Source organism: Nicotiana tabacum, chromosome 14, assembly GCF_000715075.1.
Source record: "Nicotiana tabacum cultivar K326 chromosome 14, ASM71507v2, whole genome shotgun sequence".
Taxonomy (NCBI): Eukaryota; Viridiplantae; Streptophyta; class Magnoliopsida; order Solanales; family Solanaceae; genus Nicotiana; species Nicotiana tabacum.
The window spans coordinates 23,254,260-23,275,411 of NC_134093.1; the positions used below are offsets into that span (position 1 = coordinate 23,254,260).

General features: G+C 38.1%; 1 protein-coding gene across 1 annotated transcript; it reads right to left on the reverse strand.

Moving 5' to 3' along the window:
- Window positions 1-302: 302 nt before the first annotated feature.
- Window positions 303-1,782, reverse strand: LOC107825375 (putative glutathione S-transferase). Its single transcript, XM_016652225.2, has 2 exons — window positions 1,450-1,782; window positions 303-753 (listed from the first exon to the last, which is right to left on the reverse strand). Exons 1-2 carry the CDS (start codon window positions 1,756-1,758, stop codon window positions 397-399), a joined length of 666 nt encoding a protein of 221 aa, XP_016507711.1. The 5' UTR covers window positions 1,759-1,782; the 3' UTR covers window positions 303-396.
- Window positions 1,783-21,152: the final 19,370 nt, after the last annotated feature.

Here is a 21,152-nt window from a genome sequence, read left to right on the forward strand (position 1 = left end):
AGAATAAGGCATTTGAATTTGATATCATTCTGTGTGGATAAGAAGCAAAAAGTGAGAATAAGAGTATTCCTCAAACTACTCTTGACACTCTAAAGTCATTTACATACTTTAATTTTGCGAGCCTCATTTTTCTTCAATGTCCTTTCAGAGGTGACGTGGCAGATAAACAACTTTGAGCAAAATACAAACTTGGCGGGTTGGTCCAAATTATTCATATTCACTAACCAAAAATATATATATATATATATATATATATATATATATATATTTTATCTGCTATTATTTCCGGGGAGGCTAAAATATATTTCTCAACAAATTTTACCTTCATAAACACACATGAGAAGTAAAAAGAAGTATTTACAATAGTTATCAAACAGAAGTAAACAAAGTAAAAGCTCAAGAAGATGACAATAGCATCTCTCTTTGATTTTTTAAAAACACAAACATGTCATCACGATTAGGGAGATTCTCTTTAATGACTGTTTCTTCTTTGAAATTCTGAACCCAATTGAGCAAACGAGGAAATGAGTGAGGTTTCAACAATTTCACTCCCACAATATCTTCAATTACTTCAAGCCAATGAGGAATTATACCAAAAGCAATGTCCAAAATTCCAATTTTTTCACCACCAAAAAATTTCTTTTCTCCAACAAAAGCTTGTTCCTCTATAATTGTAAGCATTTCTATTGTTTCTTTGATGGCCTTTTCTTGCTTTTCTCCACTTGTGTAGTACATTGTCCCAATACAATGTCCCTATATCACAATAACAAATTTCATTAAGATTTTAACGGGATAATCACGGAAGATAAAAAGAGCGGGCATTTTTTTAACGGTGTACCACATGAATATTATGTAAGGTGAATTACGTTGTTGAAGTAGCAACTTGCATGTGTTCGGGATGGGATTTACTAATATTTTTCAGCTCTTTTTGTTTTCTTTGATATATTTGGCATAGTTGAGTTGCTTTTTCATTACAAATTAGTTTTATGATTTTGGTGCAATAAGCCGATCATGAAAAGCTGAACCGGCCACTATCCGTGAAATTTAACCAATTTGGACAACTCTCCCAACAACATTTTTTGAAAATAAAGAAGTTTGTGCGAAAAAAATGTCTTCTAAATATTGAAAACCAAAAAAAGAAGAAGAAAAAGAAATAATTTGGGAATAAGATCATCGATTTTTTTTAAAGCACTTAAAGAATGTTAGCATTTTGAAAGAACATTGAAACTCCAAATAGAAGGCAGTAAGGCACAATTAAATTTAGGTGAGACCCTCCCTGAGCCCACGGTCTAGCCGGAAACAGTCTTTTACCTTCTCAAGGTAGGGTAAGGACTGCGTACACACTACCCGCAAACTCTACTTGTGGGATTACACTGAGGTTGTTGTTGTTGTTATTGAGGGTTAAGTTGTTTGACTAAATTGTGTAAGTGCTATAGTAAAAAAAAATACCTTATCTCCAGCAAATTTAACCCAAAATCTTGACATAGCTCTATCAATGGGATCAATGGGAAGAAGTGGATTTTGAGGCCAAGTATCTTCAATATATTCAAGAATAACCATGGATTCAGAAAGTGCTTTTTTACCATGAAAAAGCACTGGAAATCTCTTAAAAGCTGGATTATATTTCAAAACTAAAGGACATTTATCAGAATGTTCCTCTTCTATGTAGTCAAAAGGTATTCCCTTTAGCTTTAGAGCCCAAATAACCCTATAAGTGAACAAATTATAAGAAGTTCCATGGAGCTTTACTTCTTCCATTTGATGAACTTAAGAACCATAAACTCAAATTGATGTATATATAATGGAAAGATAATTAATAGAAGTTCTATATTTATGAAACTAGCCATGCTATATTTTTATGGACCCACCTTGATTTAGAAATGGAGTTTAAGTTATATGTACTGGTAGGCACAGTATAGTGTACAAAGCATCCCACATTCGTAGGTTTCAGGGAAGGACAGTACCTCAAGGGGTGTGATGTAGACAACCTACCTTAATGCAAGCATTAGTGGCTACTTCCAGGGCTCGAACTCGTGACTTATTGGTAGGGGTGGCAAACGGGCAGGTCGAGTTAGATATGAACGGGTCGAAAATGGGTAATGTAAAAAATAGATAAATTATCTGACCCGACTCATATTTAATACAGATAAAATACGGGTTAACCGATGGATAATATCGATATCCATATTATCCATGTCTTCTTCAATATGATTACTTTTGAAAGAATTTCTAGTCTCCCAAACTTGAGGAACCCCCAATTTGAGGCTTTACAAATGTAAAAGTTAAACTCATTAGTAATTCATTGATTATCCATTTTCTAAGTGGATAATATAGTTCTTATCTATATTTGACCCGTTTTTAAGAAGTTGATTATCCAACCCATTTTTAATAGATAATATGGGTGGATAACTATTTTCTTTTAACCATTTTACCACCACTACTTATAGGTCGCACGGAGATAACTTTACCGTTGCTCCAAGACTCTAGCCTACCCTTAAGTTATATGCAATGATCGTGTAATAAAAAGTTTACACAACTCATAAGGTAATTACATAAAAATATCTAAGATAAGCATATATTTTAGAGATAAAATTAGTTGGCAACATGATAAAAATAATACTAACATGTAGGTTAAATTACAATGACAATATAATATAACACGTACTTATTATATCCTTTTATAAAGCTAAAATTATCATGTTAGACGCCGCTGATGCAAAGTCGTAGCCTTCTGTTTAATTTATTGTTTCTTACGTATATACTAATCATAAATGATTGATTAGAATTACATATCAATCAACAAATAAAGCCAAGAATAGGATCAGAAATGTGTTTTGCTTTCTAGCTGCTGATGAGATTCTAGTTCTTTCGTTTTCAGTGCAAATCGAACTTTTGTAAAACACTCTTTGGCCTTTGTTGATTTATTGATGCTAATTTATATTGTACGGATGTCCTTTGATAAAGTAATGGACAGAAAATATAATCATAGTCTGTACGTACGATCATGATCATGAGATGATTAAAGATTAGTAAACTATTAAGCAACTTAATAATTGAAACAATTTTGTTTTCGGAACTGAAATTGGCATCAGTCTACTGGTCCCAAAAAGAAAACAAAATGCTGGTCCCAAATACTTTTGATGAATATTATGCTACTTCCAAATAATCTTTTTCAATTTCAAAATCCAAAAATACTTTTATTTCATTTTCATGTCACATATGAAATAATAATTATTGTAACGACCCGACTTGTCGTTTTAAGAATTAATGCCTTGTTCAGCGACTTAAGGTCCCGAGCAACTTCGTAATATGTATTATGACCCGCGGGTATGGTCGAGTTTGATTTTTGGAAGATTTGGAATTTAATTAAAAGAACAATTCTTATTCAGAAGATTAAATGGAAAGAATTGACCAGATAGTTGACTTTTGAGAAAACGACCCCGAAATAAAATTTCGATGACGAAAATAGTTTCGTATGATAATTTCAAACTTAGGCGTATATTCGGATTTGGATTTGGAAGTTTGTAGGACATTTCAACGCATTTTGGCGAAAGTTGAAAATAGAAATTTTTTGGAAAGTCCGACGGAAGGTTGAATTTTCTATAACGATGTCGGATTTCGATTCTGAAAATTGGAATAGCTCCATTACGTCATTTATGACTTGTGTGCAAAATTTGAGGTCAATCGTACGTGATTTGATAGGTTTCAGCGTTATTTGTAGAAATTGAAAGTTTCAAAGTTCATTAGGCTTGAATTGTGGTATGATTCGTGGTTTTAGTGTTGTTTGAGGTAACTTGAGGGTTCGATTAAGCTCGTATGATGTTTTAGGACTTGTTGATATTTTTGGTTGAGGTCCCAAAGGGCTCAGGTGAGTTTCAGATGATGGTTAACGGATCAAAAAAATTAGATTTGAACAATTGCTGGAATTTTCTGATATCTGATTTTGTTTTCCTTCTACGCGATCGCGTGAATGTGTATGTGATCGCTTAGGCTTAGTTGGGCAGTGGAGTTTTGTTCTATGCGATCGCGTAGGGTTAACTGAGGGGATGCTGAGTTTTGTTCTACGCGATCGCGTAGCTCTGAGATTTTGTGACTCGCGAATGTGTGAAAAAGGATGTGTGAAGAAGGTCGCAATCGCATAGAGTAAGTGGAGCGGAAATAGAAGTCACGCATTTTGTGCTTCGCGATTACGTGGACGAGTCCGCGATCGCGTAGGTCTGTGATGTTGTACATCGCGATCGCGAGGGAAAGTTCGCGATCGCGTAAGGTTAAATCTGGGCAGTGGAAAACTATTCTTCGCGATCGCGTGGGAATGTTCGCGATCACGTAGAGTAAAAGCCTGGGCAGTGCGTTTAAGTTCTAAAATTGGGATTTCGTCCCATTTTCCATTTTTGTCTGATTGGAGCTCGGGAAGAGGCGATTTTCGAGAGTTTTTCAAGGAAAACAACGGGGTAAGTTTTCTTAACTCAATATTGGTTAAATTACCCTAATTCATGGTTGTTTTTAACATTTAATCGTTGAATTAAGTTAGAAAATTATGAAAACCCTCTTGGTTTAATTTAAGATTTGGAGGTTGAGTTGTTATCGGAATTTGATAAAATTGGTATGGTTGAACTCATATCGGAATGAGTGTTCGAATTTCATAAAAATTATGTCGGGTTCCGAGAGGTGGGCCCTGCGTTGACTTTTGTTGACTTTTTTGAATAAATTTTTAAGTCGGCGTATTATTATCCGAAATTATTTTCAATGAATTTTAATGAAGTTATACAATTAATTTGGATAGATTTGAGCGGTCCGGAGGTCAATTCAAGCAAGAAGATAATTTTGGAATATCGACATAATTTCAAAAAGGTAAGTATCTTGCCTAACCTCGAGTGAGAGAATTACCCCTTAGGCATCGAGTCTTATGTACCATTTGTGAAATGTAAAAAGCCGTGTACGCGAGGTGACGAGTACGTACCCGGTCTTATATGTAGAAAATTTATTGAGTTAAAGTCTTGAGCATATTGTGTAGTAAATTGGATAATTGTTGGCATATATTTAATCATCTAATTGCCATGCCTCGAATCACATCTATTGAACTTGTTTTTATATGACAATTCGATGTAATTATTACTTGTATATTTATGTGAATTCCGTGAGTTCGATGGTTTGATATTTTTATGAATTTAATTTCATTATGAATGTTCCCTAAGCAAATAATTAATTAAAACAAGCTTAAGAAGAAGTGTTAATATAATTATCAAACATTTGGATTAATGAAGGCGTTGCCCTATGTTGATTAATTTCTATCTTTGTTGATTGTTTTTGAGATTTTATACACATTGTGTGGAGCCTTGGGCTATTTATTGTGAAATTTATTAATTTTATTATATCTTTGGAATTGGTTGTGGCCATTGGGCAAATCGTGATATGAATTGATTTTGTTATGTTACCGTGATAATATTCTGTGTAAATTATTGTGTTATTTGAGTTATTATTTTGAGGACATAAGGGTGTCATTTCACTGTTGATATTATCTGGGTATAAGGGTGGCATTTCACTGGTGTTATGTGTGTTGTGATATTGTCTTGGCGGAGCAATAAGGTGGCTATATGAGAGATAAAGGTGGCTATATGAGAGATAAGGGTTGCTATAGGAGCGATAAGGGTGGCTATTGATATTATCAGGGCGGAGGGATAATAAAGGCTATTATAGGAGTGATATGGATGGTTATAAGAGAGATAAGGGTGGCTATTATCATGGATGATATGTGATGATATGGAGGGGTTGCATTGGTGATTTTTATGTGATGTTGTGATTTTCCTTGTGCAATTTGTCTTGTTGTTTGTAAATTGATAATAGTATGATTTATGTTGAAATTGGGAGCATGCGGCTATTGCCAAGCGGATTATGAAAAGAAATGTGGGCACGAGGTGCTGTGAGTAAGTAATGATGATATTGGCACGTGAATTGTCCGTGCAGTTGAGATATCAAACGTGGGCACAAAGTGCCGGGGAAAATATGATGGTTTTATTATTGGCACGTGAACTGTCCGTACAGATGTGATATGAAAAATGGGCACGAGGTGTCGAGGAAATATGATGATTTAATTATGGGCATGAAGTGCCGTGAAAATATAAAAAGGGCTGAGACCCGTATTTTTATGACTATAAAATGAGGTGTCACATGGTGACTTTTAATTGAAAGAATTATATTCAAATATTTATTTGGAAGGAGTTTTTTTCAAAAAAAGTAGTATTAAAAGGAATTGTATTTGAAAGATATTTATTTGAGAAAATTATATTTGAAAATGATTTATTGAAAGAATTATATTTGAAAGATATTAATTTGGAGAAATTATATTTGAAAGAGAGTTATTTGGAAGAATTATATGTGAAAGATATTTATTTGAAGAACTTGATTTAATTGGGTGTACTTGTATTTATTGTTTGTTGAGCAATATTAATAGTGTTCTTGTTACCATGCCGGGCATATCACTGGTTGGTTTGTGTTGCCCTTATTGTTATTTGTTTTCTATTATTTTGTATACTATATTGCACAAGTTATTAGACTCGCGAGTGTCTTGACTGTACCTCGTCTCTACTCCACTGAGGTTAGTCTTGATACTTACTGGGTACCGACCGTGGTGTACTCATACTACACTTCTGCACATTTTTGTGTAGAGCCAGGTGTTGGAGATATCGGACTCGGACAAAGTTAAAGTGTGATCGCAAGGATTCAAGATAGAGCTTCTTGGTTGTCGTAGTTCCTTGGAGTCTTTTTATTTTATTGTACTGCTAATTATTATTCATACAGTATTGCGTATTCGATCCTTGAAATTATTTTATGTATTCAGTTAGAGTTCATGACTCAGTACTACCAGTCTTGGGAGGTTGTTGTAACTATTTCCGCTGTTAGTTTCTATAAAAGAAAAAGAAGGCTTGAAATGTAAGTGTAATCAGCTTACCTAGTCTTAGAGACTAAGTGCCATCACGACGCTTGTGGTGGGAATTTTGGGTCTTGACAAGTTGGTATCAAAGCTCTAGGTTCATAGGTTCTACGAGTCACGAACGAGTCTAGTAGTGTCTTGCGGATCGGTACTGAGACGTCTGTACTTATCTTCGAGAGGCTACAGCACTGTTAGGAAATTTCCACTTCTTTTATTCCTCTCATGCGGAATTTGATGAATTTAGAATTTGAGCCTTTGTATCTCTATTCTCTCATAGATGGTGAGGACATATGCTACCGGGTTAGCTGGCATCCGCACATACTGCTAGGGTTGCAAGAGGTCGGGGCCGAGGTAGAGGTCGAGGAAGGGCACGTTCCGCGACTGGAGCACCCGTCAGAGCAGCAGTTGAGGAACCGCCAGTAGCCCCAGCTAGGGGACAGGTACCAGAAGCACCTGTTGTTACCCCCGGGCTTCAGGAGACTTTGCACAGTTCCTGAGAATGTTTGGTACATTAACTCAGGCGGGATTGATCTCTGTTGCACCAAATATTTCGTGGATTGGGGGAGTAGCTTAGACTCCTACCACAACTCCTGAGCAGCAGGTTTACGTTGGTCAGGTTCCGGGTGTAGTACCAGTATAATCTGTTATTCCGGTTCGGCCTGAGGTCAGTCCAGAGGCATCAGAAGAAGAACAAAAGAGACTTGAGAGGTTTATGAGGTATAGTCCACCTACTTTCAGTGGCACAGCTACAGAGGATGCCCAAGAATTTCTAGAAAATTATCAACGTATTCTCCACACCATGGGTATTGTGGAAGTGAGCGGAGTTGCCTTTACTACATTTCAACTGTCAGTCACAACGTATCAGTGGTGGAAAATCTATGAAGAATGTTGACTAGTCGATGCAACACCACCAACTTGGGCTCAATTTTCGAAAATGTTCTTGAAAGAGTTTATTCCCCAGACTCTTCGAGATGCGTGGCGCACAGAGTTTGAACGGTTGCGTCAGGGCACTATGACAGTGTCAGAATATGCTATCAGGTTCAGTAAGTTAGCCTGTCATGCACCTATCTTGGTTCCTACAGTCAAAAAGCGGGTCCGCAGATTCATTGAGGGGCTCGATTAAGATATTAAAATATGCATGGGTCGAGAGTTACAAACTGATACTCTATTTCAACAAGTAGTGCAGAATGCGAGGAAGATTGAGGGTGTTCTAGGTGAGGAAAGGGAGTCTAAGGAGGCCAAAAGGTCTCGAAGCTCTGGAGGGATCAATGAAATTTACTCTTCAGCTAGGACCCATTATAGTAGAGGCTCGAGCAGTCGGCCAGCTCAGTTTGCACATCAGATGACTCGGAGTGCTCCAGAGTTATCCGGTACCGACTCAGCAACTGCGATTTTAGAGGGGCTGTTATGAGTGTGGTGACACTAGGCACATTATGAGAGATTGTCCCAGACTTGGGAGGGGTGGATTTTATCAGAACACTCAGACTATGGGCCCCAATGCAGCTACTACCCCACGTGCACAGCTAGTTAGGGATGGAGGACAGACGGGTAGAGGGCGCCTAAGAGGTGGAGGCCCGACTCGTTGATATAATCGCTATGATTTGGCTGAGGCCGACACACCAGATGGTGTCGTTACAGGTACGATCCTGATTTGCTATAAAAGAATAGTTTCCCTTAATTTGATTTGGATCTGAATATTAAGGTGAGTCCTCCTGTTATGCTCCGCTTATGGGTGAGCTTCGTAATTTTGTGAATCACTTATATGTTATCCTTGTTGGGAGATTCGATGAGGTAAGCCCGTATCTATCGTTTTTATTTGTGTACACCATTGGGGGCTATAAGTCTAAATGCGACTTTTTTTACTCACTACAGTGGGTTTCGATGTGATTTTGGAATAATTGAATTCAATTTTATGAATTATATGCCCTACCGGGATGGGGGTTCATTATGTATTACGAAAAATATTTACGAAATTTATTGAATAGAAGAAAGAAAGGATATTGAAAATTTCAGTTAGCACAATGTGCAAAATACTTGTGATTCGGAGTTGAGGACGAGATCCTCACATTTGTTTTATATGATGTAAAATATTTAAACCGGGCTACAAGCCACGGTGGAAGCTATATAAGGACGAGGTCTTTGTGGTGAAAAATTTATCAGTTTAAATTCTCCCTTTGTGAAATTAAAAAATTTGTACTATAGTACTAATAGGGAGTTATGCGTGATAGGCTTATGTGATAATTCTTTTATGTGTTTTTGTGCCATAATTGTGCTATAATTATTGAGTTTTAGCATACGAGGTGAGTGCCCAGGTGACGTTAAATGGGACTCGTTAATTCGGGTAAATAGTTATGAGGTTTTCATGCCTCACATTTTGCTGTCAGTGTTGTGAAAATTCAAAACGAGGTTTTGGTTAATATGAGGTTAATTGGCGATGTTGTAATCGATTATGAACAACTATTAAGACCAGAGATGTGGTGATGGGCATACATATGATGTGTTTCATGTCCTGATATCATTATGATAATGTGGTGCTTGTAATGCTGAGATTAGTGTTATTGATATATACATTGTGGTGCTTTGTGGGGTTGTGGATGTGTTGTTAGGAGTTATTTTGGTGTTACTCTGGCAAGTGGATGGGCCCAATTACAGGGGAGACTCTGTCAAAATTTCTGATAAGTTGATGTGTGCGTAGACACGAGTTGCTATAGCTAGTTGAGAATAATACTGTGCGTTGATGTGAAAATCGGACTTTTTTGAAAATGTTGGGAGTATAAGAAATTTGGTCTTAAAGTTTACCAGTCTCGATAAAAGAAATAATCTCAACTGAGATGGTGCTGTCGGACCCATATTAAATTACGGGACGTAGAATCACCCACGAGTATGTGTGTAAGAATACACTCAGTAATTTAAAATCCTTAGAAAGATTTTTGGCACGTTCGAGGACGAACGTATGTTTAAGAGGTGAAGAATGTAACGACTCGACTTATTATTTTAAGAATTAACTCCCCGTTCAACGACTTAAGGTCCCGATCAGCTTCGTAATATGTATTATGACCCGCTGGTGTAGTTGAGTTTGATTTTTGGAAGATTCGGAATTTAATTAAAAGAACAATTCTTATTTAGAAGTTTAAATGGAAAGAGTTGACCAGAGAGTTGACTTTTGAGAAAACGACCCCGGAATAGAATTTCGATAACGGCAATAGTTTCGTATGACAATTTCAAATATAGGCGTATGTTTAGATTTGGATTTGGAAGTCCATAGGACAATTCGACGCATTTTAGCGAAAATTGGAAAATAGAAGATTTTGAAAAGTCCGACCGCAGGTTGAATTTTTGATAACGAGGTCAGATTTTGATTCCGAAAATTGGAATAGCTCCGTTACGTCATTTATGACTTGTGTGCAAAATTGGAGCTCAATCGGACGTGATTTGATAGGTTTCGGTGTTGTTTTTAGAAATTAAAAGTTTCAAAGTTTATTAGGCTTGAATTGGGATATGATTCGTGGTTTTAGTGTTATTTTAGGTGATTTGAAGGTTCGACTAAGCTCGTATGATATTTTAGGACTTTTTGGTATTTTTGGTTGAGGTCCCTAGAAGCTCGGGTGAGTTTCGGATGGTTAACGGATCAAACAATTTGGACTTGAACAACTACTAGAATTTTTTGATATCTGATTTTGTTTACCTTCTACGCGATCGCGTGAATGTGTCTGCGATCGCGTGGGGATATCCGCGATCGCGTAGGGTTAATTGAGGGGCTGCTAAGTTTTTTTCTACGTGATCGCGTGAAGAGGGATGTGATCGCGTAGTTATGGGATATTTTGACTCGCGAACGCGTGAAAAAGGTCGTGATCGCGTAGAGTAAGTGGAGCGAAAATAGAAGTCATGCATTTTGTGCTTCGCGATCACGTGGACGAGTTCGCGATCGCGTAGGTCTGTGATGTTGTACATCGCGATCACGTGGGAAAGTTCGCGATCGCGTAAGGTTAAATATGGGCAGTGGAAAACTGTTCTTCGCGATCGTGTGGGAATGTTCGCGATCACGTAGAGTAAAAGCTTGGGAAGTGATTTTAAGTTCTGAAATTGGGACTTCATCCCATTTTCTATTTTTGTCTGATTAGAGCTCGGGAAGAGGCGATTTTCGAGAGTATTTCAAGGAAAATAACGGGGTAAGTTTTTTTAACTCAATATTGATTAAATTACCCTAATTCATAGTTGTTTTTAACATTTAATCGGTGAATTAAGTTAGAAAATTATAAAAACCCTCTTGGTTTAATTTAAGATTTGGAGGTCGAGTTGTTATGGGAATTTGATAAAATTGGTATGGTTGAACTCATATCGGAATGAGTGTTCGGATTTAGTAAAAATTATGTCGGGTTCCGAGAGGTGGGCCCCGCGTTGACTTTTGTTCACTTTTTCGAATAAATTTTTAAGTCGGCGTATTATTATCCGAAATTTTTTCCGATGAATTTTAATGAAGTTATACAATTAATTTGGATAGATTTGAGCGGCCCGGAGGTCAATTCAAGCAAGAAAGTAATTTTGGAATATCGGTATAATTTCAAAAAGGTAAGTATCTTGCCTAACCTCGAGTGAGAGAATTACCCCTTAGGCATCGAGTCTTATGTGCCATTTGTGAAATGTAAAAAGCCGTGTACGCGAGGTGACGAGTACGTACCCGGGCTTATATGTGAAAAATTTATTGAGTTAAAGTCTTGAGCATATTGTGTAGTAAATTGGATAATTGTTGGCATATATTTAATCATCTAATTGCCATGCCTTGAATCTCATCTATTGAACTTGTTTTTATACGACAATTCGATGTAATTATTACTTGTATATTTATGTAAATCCCGTGAGTTCGATGGTTTGATATTTTTTGGGATTTAATTTCATTATGAATGTTCCCTAAGCAAATAATTAATTAAAACAAGCTTAAGAAGAAGTATTAATATAATTATCAAACATTTGGATTAATGAAGGCGTTGCCCTATGTTGATTAATTTCTATCTTTGTTGATTGTTTTTGAGATTTTATACACATTGTGTGGAGCCTTGGGCTATTTGTTATAAAATTTATTAATTTTGTTATATCTTTGGAATTGGTTGTGGCTATTGGGCAAATCGTGATATGAATTGATTTTGTTATGTTACCGTGATAATATTCCGTGTAAATTATTGTATTATTTGAGTTATTATTTTGAGGACATAAGGGTGTCATTTCACTGTTGATATTATCTGGGTATAAGGGTGGCATTTTACTTTTGTTATGTATGTTGGGATATTGTTTGGGCGGAGCGATAAGGGTGGCTATAGGAGAGATAAGGGTAGCTATAGGAGCGATAAGGGTGGCTATTGATATTGTTAGGGCGGAGGGATAATGAAGGCTATTATAGGAGTGATAAGGGTGGCTATAGGAGAAATAAGGGTGGCTATTGTCAGGGATGATATGTGATGATGTGGAGGGGTTGCATTGGTGATTTTTATGTGATATTGTGATTTCCTTGTGTTTATTTTTTTACCTTGTGCAATTTGTCTTGTTTTTAGTAAATTGATAATAGTATGATTTATGTTGAAATTGGGAGCATGTGGCTATTGCCAGGCGAATTATGAAAAGAAATTTGGGCACGAGGTGTCGTGAGTAAGTAATGATGATATTGGCACATGAATTGTCCGTGCAGTTGAGATATGAAACGTGAGCACGAAGTGCGGGGGTAAATATGATGGTTTTATTATAGGCACGTGAAATGTCCGTGAAGATGTGATATGAAAAATGTTCACGAGGTGCCGAGGAAATATGATGAGTTAATTATGGGCACGAAGTGCCGTGAAAATATAAAAAGGGCTGAGACCCTTTTTTTATGATTATAAAATGAGGTGTCACATGGTGACTTTTAATTGAAAGAATTATATTCAAATATTTATTTGGAAGGAGTTTTTTTCAAAAAAAGTAGTATTAAAAGGAATTGTATTTGAAAGATATTTATTTGAGAAAATTATATTTGAAAATGATTTATTGAAAGAATTATATTTGAAAGATATTAATTTGGAGAAATTATATTTGAAAGAGAGTTATTTGGAAGAATTATATGTGAAAGATATTTATTTGAAGAACTTGATTTAATTGGGTGTACTTGTATTTATTGTTTGTTGAGCAATATTAATAGTGTTCTTGTTACCATGCCGGGCATATCACTGGTTGGTTTGTGTTGCCCTTATTGTTATTTGTTTCCTATTATTTTGTATATTATATTGCACAATTTATTAGACTAGTGAGTGTCTTGACTGTATCTCGTCTTTACTCTACTGAGGTTAGTCTTGATACTTACTGGGTACCGACCGTGGTGTACTCATACTACACTTCTGTATATTTTTGTGCAGAGCCAGGTGTTGGAGATATCGGACTCGGACAAAGTTAAAGTGTGATCGCAAGGATTCAAGGTAGAGTTTCTTGGTCGTCGTAGTTCTTTGGAGTCTTTTCATTTTATTGTACTGCTAATTATTATTCAAACAGTATTGCGTATTCGATCCTTGAGATTATTTCATGTATTCAGTTAGAGTTCGTGACTCAGTACTACTAGTCTTGGGAGGTTGTTGTAACTATTTCCGCTGTTAGTTTCTATAAAAGAAAAACAAGGCTTGAAATGTAAGTGTAATCAGCTTACCTAGTCTTAGAGACTAAGTGCCATCACGACGCTTGTGGTGGGAATTTTGGGTCGTGACAAGTTGGTATCAAAGCTCTAGGTTCATAGGTTCTACGAGTCACGAACGAGTCAAGTAGTGTCTTGCGGATCGGTACGGAGACGTCTGTACTTATCTTCGAGAGGCTACAGAACTGTTAGAAAATTTTCATTTCTTTTATTCCTGTCATGCGAAATTTGTTGAATTTAGAATTTGAGCATTTGTATCTCTATTCTCTCATAGATGGTGAGGACACGTGCTACCGGGTTAGCTGAGCTGGCATCCGCATATACTGCTAGGGTTGCAAGAGGTCGGGGCCGAGATAGAGGCCGAGGTAGTTCCCCTTGTTGTTCTACATAATTAGCTAAACTTTTAATATATATATTCGCATACGATTTTCATATGATGAAACATCGAATGTGTCACTTGCCTCGCCATTGAGTTTGCGCTTTCAGTTAGTGTTGAAGAAAGGTCATGATGTAAATGCAAAAGGAGCTTATCCCAAATCTTCGTAAATGTACACTTTCGTTATTCAGAGTTTCAAATAATGAAATTTGGATAACATTATTATATTCGTATATCATTTTGAAAAAAGAAATTTATAAAAAAAATTATGTCTCTTGTAATTTCTAAATATTAAAATTTTAATTTTAATTATTTCAATCTATTCCGAATTAATTACTCCGACTTGTTCTATTTAAAGTGCCAAATAAATTGAGATGCATTTTAACGAAACATAGTAACGACTTAATATTGATAATAACTTCTCAACTGTCAAAGAAAATAAAAGGAAATGTTTGACAATAAAACAAGCAAATTATATAGCAATCATATCAAAGGAGTATGTTATAAATTCCAGTCAAACTTTTTGGAAAACAATTCAGGAGAATTATGACCTGCAAAATAAAATCCATCGTCCTGCACTTTCCAAAAACATTCATACTCATTTTTAAATATGTCTGTTCTTCCACAATCACTCAAAAAATTGTTGTTTGGATCCCCAGTAAAAGTGACAATAGAAACGAGTACTACCAAAAGCAGCCCAATGGAAGAAGAAATGGACCTATATTAGGCTTTTGAAGTCCAAGATCGTCATCTTTAGATTGACAACGAAACGATAAAGGAATGTCATTATTTTGGAGGGCGTTGGTGATATGAACGGTATATCCGGCAGTCAGTGCAGAATTAACTACTTGAACAAGAATGGTTAATATGGCTAGTGAAAGTAGTAAGGCTTTGGCCATGGTTGGAAACTAGGAATTTTATGCACTTATTTGTGTCACGATCCGGAATTCCTATCGTCGGGATCGTGATGGCGCCTAACATTTTACTTGCTAGGCAAGCCAACGTTAGAGAATTATTAAACCAATCCTCATTCCATTAAGTAAATAATAACAATTAGCTAAGATGAAATATAATAAGTGAGGAATAATATAAAAACTGTATTAATTACTACCACCCAGATCTGGAGTCACAATTCACGAGCATTCTAGAATTCACTACAAGTAATAGTCTGAAAGAAATACAACTGTTTGAATGAAAGAAACAGTAAAACAGAAAGATAGACGGGGACTTCAAGCTTTGTGAACGCCGACAGATCTACCTTGAATCTCCGGATAGCGGGTCCAACAGCTAAAATCTCGATCAACCCGAGTCGGTATCAAAATCTGCATAGAAAGTGCAGAATATAGTATCAGTACAACCGACCCTATGTACTGGTAAGTGTCGAGCCTAACCTCGACGAAGTAGTGACGAGACTAAGACAAGGCACCTGCAAATCAGCATGTGCAATTTAATAGTGTATATACAAATAACAGTAATGAAGAGCTAGACAGGAAATATCGGGAGGGGAAACATACTAGGAAAAATACGAGATAAAGAACTATAGCAGAATGATAACTGGAACAACCAATATACTATGAATCAACAGGAACACGAATACATTAAAGGAAAAATGCACGGCATCACCCTTCGTGCATTAACTCTCATATCATGGCACGACATCACCCTTCGTGCTTTTACACTCACAATATGGCACGACATCACCCTTCGTGCTTTTACACTCATAATATGGCACGACATCACCCTTCGTGCATTAACACTCACAATATGGCACGGTATCACCCTTCGTGCACTAACACTCTCCCTTACCTACAATGCATAAATAACAACAGGGAGATAGAATAACAAGTAAAAGCCTTGCTTCAACATTTGGTTTCACAATATCGATCTCAACTTTGAAATAAGTACTCAATTATCACAAAAAAATCCGTAAACATGATAAAAATGATCAATTTAACAACACTAGTCTAAACACGTAACAATTAGGCATAGGAAAGAGATAATATAAGAAAAACGGGAGAAAACAGGGAAAACAGGTAAATTGGCTGCATATAAGTACTCGTCACCTCACATATATGCCGCTCACATGAATTTCACATAACAAATAATTTGAGGATCCTAATTCCCTCAAGTCAGGGTTAGACACAAAACGCTTACCTCGTTCCGAAGGCCACTTAATACTCAATCACAACTTTTCCTCTAGAATTCACCTGCAAACCACCGTATATATTCAAAAACGACTCAATGATATCAAATATTGCTAAAAGAAATAATTACATTGCATAAATTTAGATTTCTCGAATTTTCCTCCAAAAAGTCAAAAATCGACCCCGGGCCCGCTTGGTCAAAACTCGAAGTTCGGATCAAAATCCATTTACCCATTCACCCCTGAGCCCGAATATATAATTGATTTTGGAATCCGACCCCAAATTGAGGTCAAAATCCTCAAATTTCTGAAATCCCTAGTTTCTACCCAAACCCTTAATTCTACCATGAAAACTCAATATTTTAGGTTGATAATTCATAAAATATAATGGGTAACTGAAAGAAAATAGTTTAGAATCACTTACAAACACTTTGATAAAGAAAACACCTCTTGAAAATCGCCTCTAGCCCGTTTGATTTTTGAGAAAATGAGTAAATGGCCAATTTTCCGTTTTTGGATTCTGATAAGTGTTGGGCAACAGTGTTCATCGCGTTCGCGAGAACACTATCGCATTCGCGAAGAGTATAGGTTGCCAATCCTTCGCGTTCACGAGATCTTGTTCGCGTTCGCGTAGGCTACCCCCCGGCCTTCGCGTTCGCGAGACATTGCTCGCGTTCGCGATGAAGGAAAGACTGACTCCCCACTCCCCTAGTGCCTAACACTATGCGTTCGCGTTGAGCTAGTCACGTTCGCGGAGGGTAACGCCCCCATCGCTTCGCATTCGTGACCAAGCCTTCGCGTTCGCGAAGAAGAAAATTCCAGCCTGACCAGCTTACCCTTCGCGTTCGCGAGAGAGCCTTCGCGAACGCGAAGAAGGACATACCAGAACACCTGCTGCAGCAAAATATCAGATTTTTCTAAGTCCAAAACATCCCGTAGCCTATCCGAAATTCACCCGACCCCTCGAGGCTCCAAACCAAACATACACACAATTCTAAAAACATCATACGAACTTGCTCGCACGATCAAATCGCCAAAATAATACCTAGAACTACGAATTTAGCACAAAATCAAATGAAATTCTTAAGAACACTTTAAAATTTCTATCTTCTGAACTGGATGTCCGAATCACGTCCAATCAACTCCGTTTCTCACCAAATTTCACATACAAGTCTTAAATATTATAATGAACCTGTACCGGGTTCCGAAACCAAAATACGAACCCAGTACTAACAATGTCAAACATCAATCAATTCTTAAAAAAATTAAATTTCATACTTTTAATTTTCATCAAAAATTCATAACTCGAGCTAGGGACCTCCGCATTCGATTCCGGGCATACGCCTAGGTCCCATAATTCGATACGGACCCATCGGGACCATCAAAATACAAATCCGGGCATGTTTACCAAATATGTTGAGCGAAGTCATCCAAAACCAACTTTTAAGGCATAAATTCTTATTTTCATCAATTTTCAACATAAAAGCTTTCCGGAAACATGCCCGGACTGCGCACGTAAAACGAGGAGGATAAAAATGAGATTTTTAAGGCTTAAAAGCGCATAATCAAGTTCTAAAACATAAGATGACCTTTTGGGTAATCACATTCTCCACTTTTAAAATAATTGTTCATCCTCAAACGGACATAGAAAAGTACCTAAGCTGGTGAAAAGATGAGGATATCTACTCCGCATGTTCGACTCGGACTCCCAAGTAGCTGCCTTAACAGGCTAACCTCTCCGTTGCACTCAAACTGAAGGGTAATTCTTTGATCTCAAATCCTTGTCCAACTGGACAGAGCTGAAATCTAACACATAGGACGAATCATCGTGGTACATTCGAAACATCGACACATAGAATACCGGATGAACAGCTACCAAACTAGGTGGCAACGCAAGCCTGTAAGCCACCTTTCCTACCCTCTCTAGAATCTCAAAAGGTCTGATATACCTAGGGCTCAACTTGCCCTTCTTTCCAAACCTCATCACACCCTTCATGGGTGATACCCGAAGCAGCACTCTCTCCTTGAACATAAATGCAACATCACAAACTCTACGGTCGACATAACTCTTCTGCCTGGACTGAGCTGTGCAAAGTCGATCCTGAATAATCTTGACCTTATCCAAGGCATCCTATACTAAGTCTGTGCCCAACAACCGAGCCTTCCCCAGCTCAAACCACCCAACTGGCGACCGGCACCGCCTACCATATAATGCCTCATAGGGATCCATCTAAATGCTCGACTGGTAGTTGTTGTTGTAGGCAAACTCTGCATGGGGCAAGAACTGATCCCACGATCCTCCGAAGTCTATAACACACGCACGGAGCATATCCTCCAAGATCTGAATAGTGCGCTCGAACTTCCCGTCCGTCTGAGGATGAAATGATGTGCTCAACTCAACCCGCGTACCCAACTCACACTGTACTGCTCTCCATAAGTGCAAGGTGAACTGCGTACCTTGGTCATAAATGATAGACACGGGCACACCGTGAAGACGGACGATCTAACGAATGTAAATCTCTACCAACCATTCCGAAGAATAGGTAACTGCCCTTGGAATGAAGTGCGCTAACTTGGTCAGCCTGTCCACAATGACCCAAACTGCATCGAACTTCCTCTGAGTCTGTAGGAGTCCAACAACGAAATCCATAGTGATACGCTCCCACTTTCACTTAGGAATCTCTATCTTCTGAAGCAAACCACCAGGTCTCTGATGCTCGTACTTGACTTGCTGACAATTTAGACACCGAGCTACATATGCAACTATATCTTTCTTCATCCTCCTCCACCAATAATGCTGTCGCAGGTCCTGATACATCTTGGCGGCGCCTGGATGAATAGAATATCGGGAACTGTGGGACTCCTCAAGAATCAACTCACGAAGTCCATCCACATTAGGCACACAAATACGACCTTGCATCCTCAAAACTCCGTCATCTCCAACAGAAACCTGCTTGGAACCACCATGCCACACTGTGTATCTAAGGACAAGTAAATGAGAATCGTCATCATGCCGATCTCTGATGCGCTCAAACAAAGAAGACCGAGCAACTGTACAAGCTAGAACACGGCTGGGCTTAGAAACATCCAACCTCACAAACTGGTTGGCCAGGGCCTGAACATCCAATGCAAATGGTCTTTCACCAACTGGAATATAAGCAAGGCTACCCATATTTCAAGCTCCAACCACCTTCTCTACCTCAAATTGAGTTCCTTCTGCTAGAACAAATACTGCAAGCTCCGATGATCCGTGAATACCTCACATGGCACGCCGTAAAGATAGTGCCTCCAAATCTTTAGCGCGTGAATAAAGGCTGCCAGCTCTAGATTATGAACAATATAATTCTTCTCGTGCACCTTCAGCTTCCGCGGAGCATATGCAATAACCTTTCCACTCGGCATCAATACCGCACCCAGACCAATACAGGATGTGTCACAATATACCATATACGATCCTGAACCTATGGGTAACACAAATACTGGCGTTGCAGTCAAATATGTCTTGAGCTTTTGAAAGATCGCTTCACACTCGTCCGACCACCTGAACGGGGCACCCTTCTGGGTTAACCTGGTCAATGGGGCTACTATGGATGAAAATCCCTCCACAAACCGACGGTAATAACCTGTAAATCCCAAGAAACTACAGATCTTTGTAGCTGATGTGGGTCTAGGTCAGTTCTGAACTACCTTAATCTTTTTAGGATTTACCTAAATAACCTCTGCAAATACAACGTGACCCAAGAAAGCAAATGAACTCAACTAAAACTCACACTTCGAGGACTTAGCATATAATCGTTTGTCTCTCAGAGTCTGAAGAACGATCCGAAGGTGCTGCTCATGCTCCTCTCGGCTGTGGGAGTAGATCAAGATATCATCAATAAACACAATCATAAAGGAATCCAAGTAGTGCTTGAACACCCAATTCATCAAATCCATGAATGTTGCAGGGGCATTTGTCAGCCCAAATGACATCACTAGAAACTCATAAAGCCCATACCGAGTCCGAAAATCTATCTTAGGGACATCAGATGCCCTAATCCTCAACTGATGGTAGCCAAATCTCAAATCAATCTTTGAAAACACTTTGACACCTTGAAGCTGATCAAATAAATCATCAATCATCGGCAATGGATACTTGTTCTTGATGGTGACTTTGTTCAACTGTCAATAATCTATACACATCCTCATCGATCCATCTTTCTTCTTCACAAACAACACAGGTGCACCCAGGGCGAGACACTAGGTCTAATGAAGCCCTTATCAAGAAAATATTGTAACTGTTCTTTCAATTCTTTCAACTCTGGTGGAGCCATGCGGTATGGTGGAATGGAAATGGGTTGAGTGCCTGAGGCCAAATCAATACAGAAATCAATATCCATGTCAGGTGGCATCCCCGAAAGGTCTGCAGGAAACACATTTTGAAACTCATGAACAACTGGCACTACATCCATGGAAGGAACTTCTGCACTAGAATCGCGACATAAGCCAAATAAGCTAGACACCCCTTCTCGACCATATGCTGAGCGTTCACATAAGAGATAACCCTGTTGGTAGAATTTCCAAGAGTTCCTTTCCATCTAATCGAGGCAACCACTGTAAGGCTAAGGTCACCATCATAGCGTGACAATCTAAAATCGCATGATAAGGTGAAAGCCAATCCATACCCAGTATGACATCAAAATCAACCATGTCGAGAAGTAGAAAATCTACACAGGTCTCAAGACTCCCAGTGCTGACCATACACAAATGATAAACACGATCTATAACAATAGCATCTTCCACAGACGTGGACACATACACAGGAGCACTCAAGAATCACGGGGCACAACCAAATACGAAGCAAAATAGGATGACACATAGGAGTAAGTAGATCCCGGATCAAATAGAACTGAAGTATCTCTACTGCAAACTGAAACAATACCTATGATAACAACGTCAGATGACTCAACCTCAGGCCTGGCTGGAAAGCATAACATCGGGGTTGGGGCCCACCACCCTGAACTACGTCCCTGGATGACCTCTAGTTGGCTGGTCTCCATCTCTAACGGCCTGA

What these genes read in the sequence shown, in the direction of transcription:
- LOC107825375 (XM_016652225.2), bottom strand. Translation starts at nt 1,758, where the DNA reads ATGGAAGAAGTAAAGCTCCATGGAACTTCTTATAATTTGTTCACTTAT. An exon ending in TTAAATTTGCTGGAGATAAG is followed by an intron (nt 754 to 1,449) that starts GTATTTTTTTTT and finishes ATTGTGATATAG; the next exon opens with GGACATTGTATTGGGACAAT.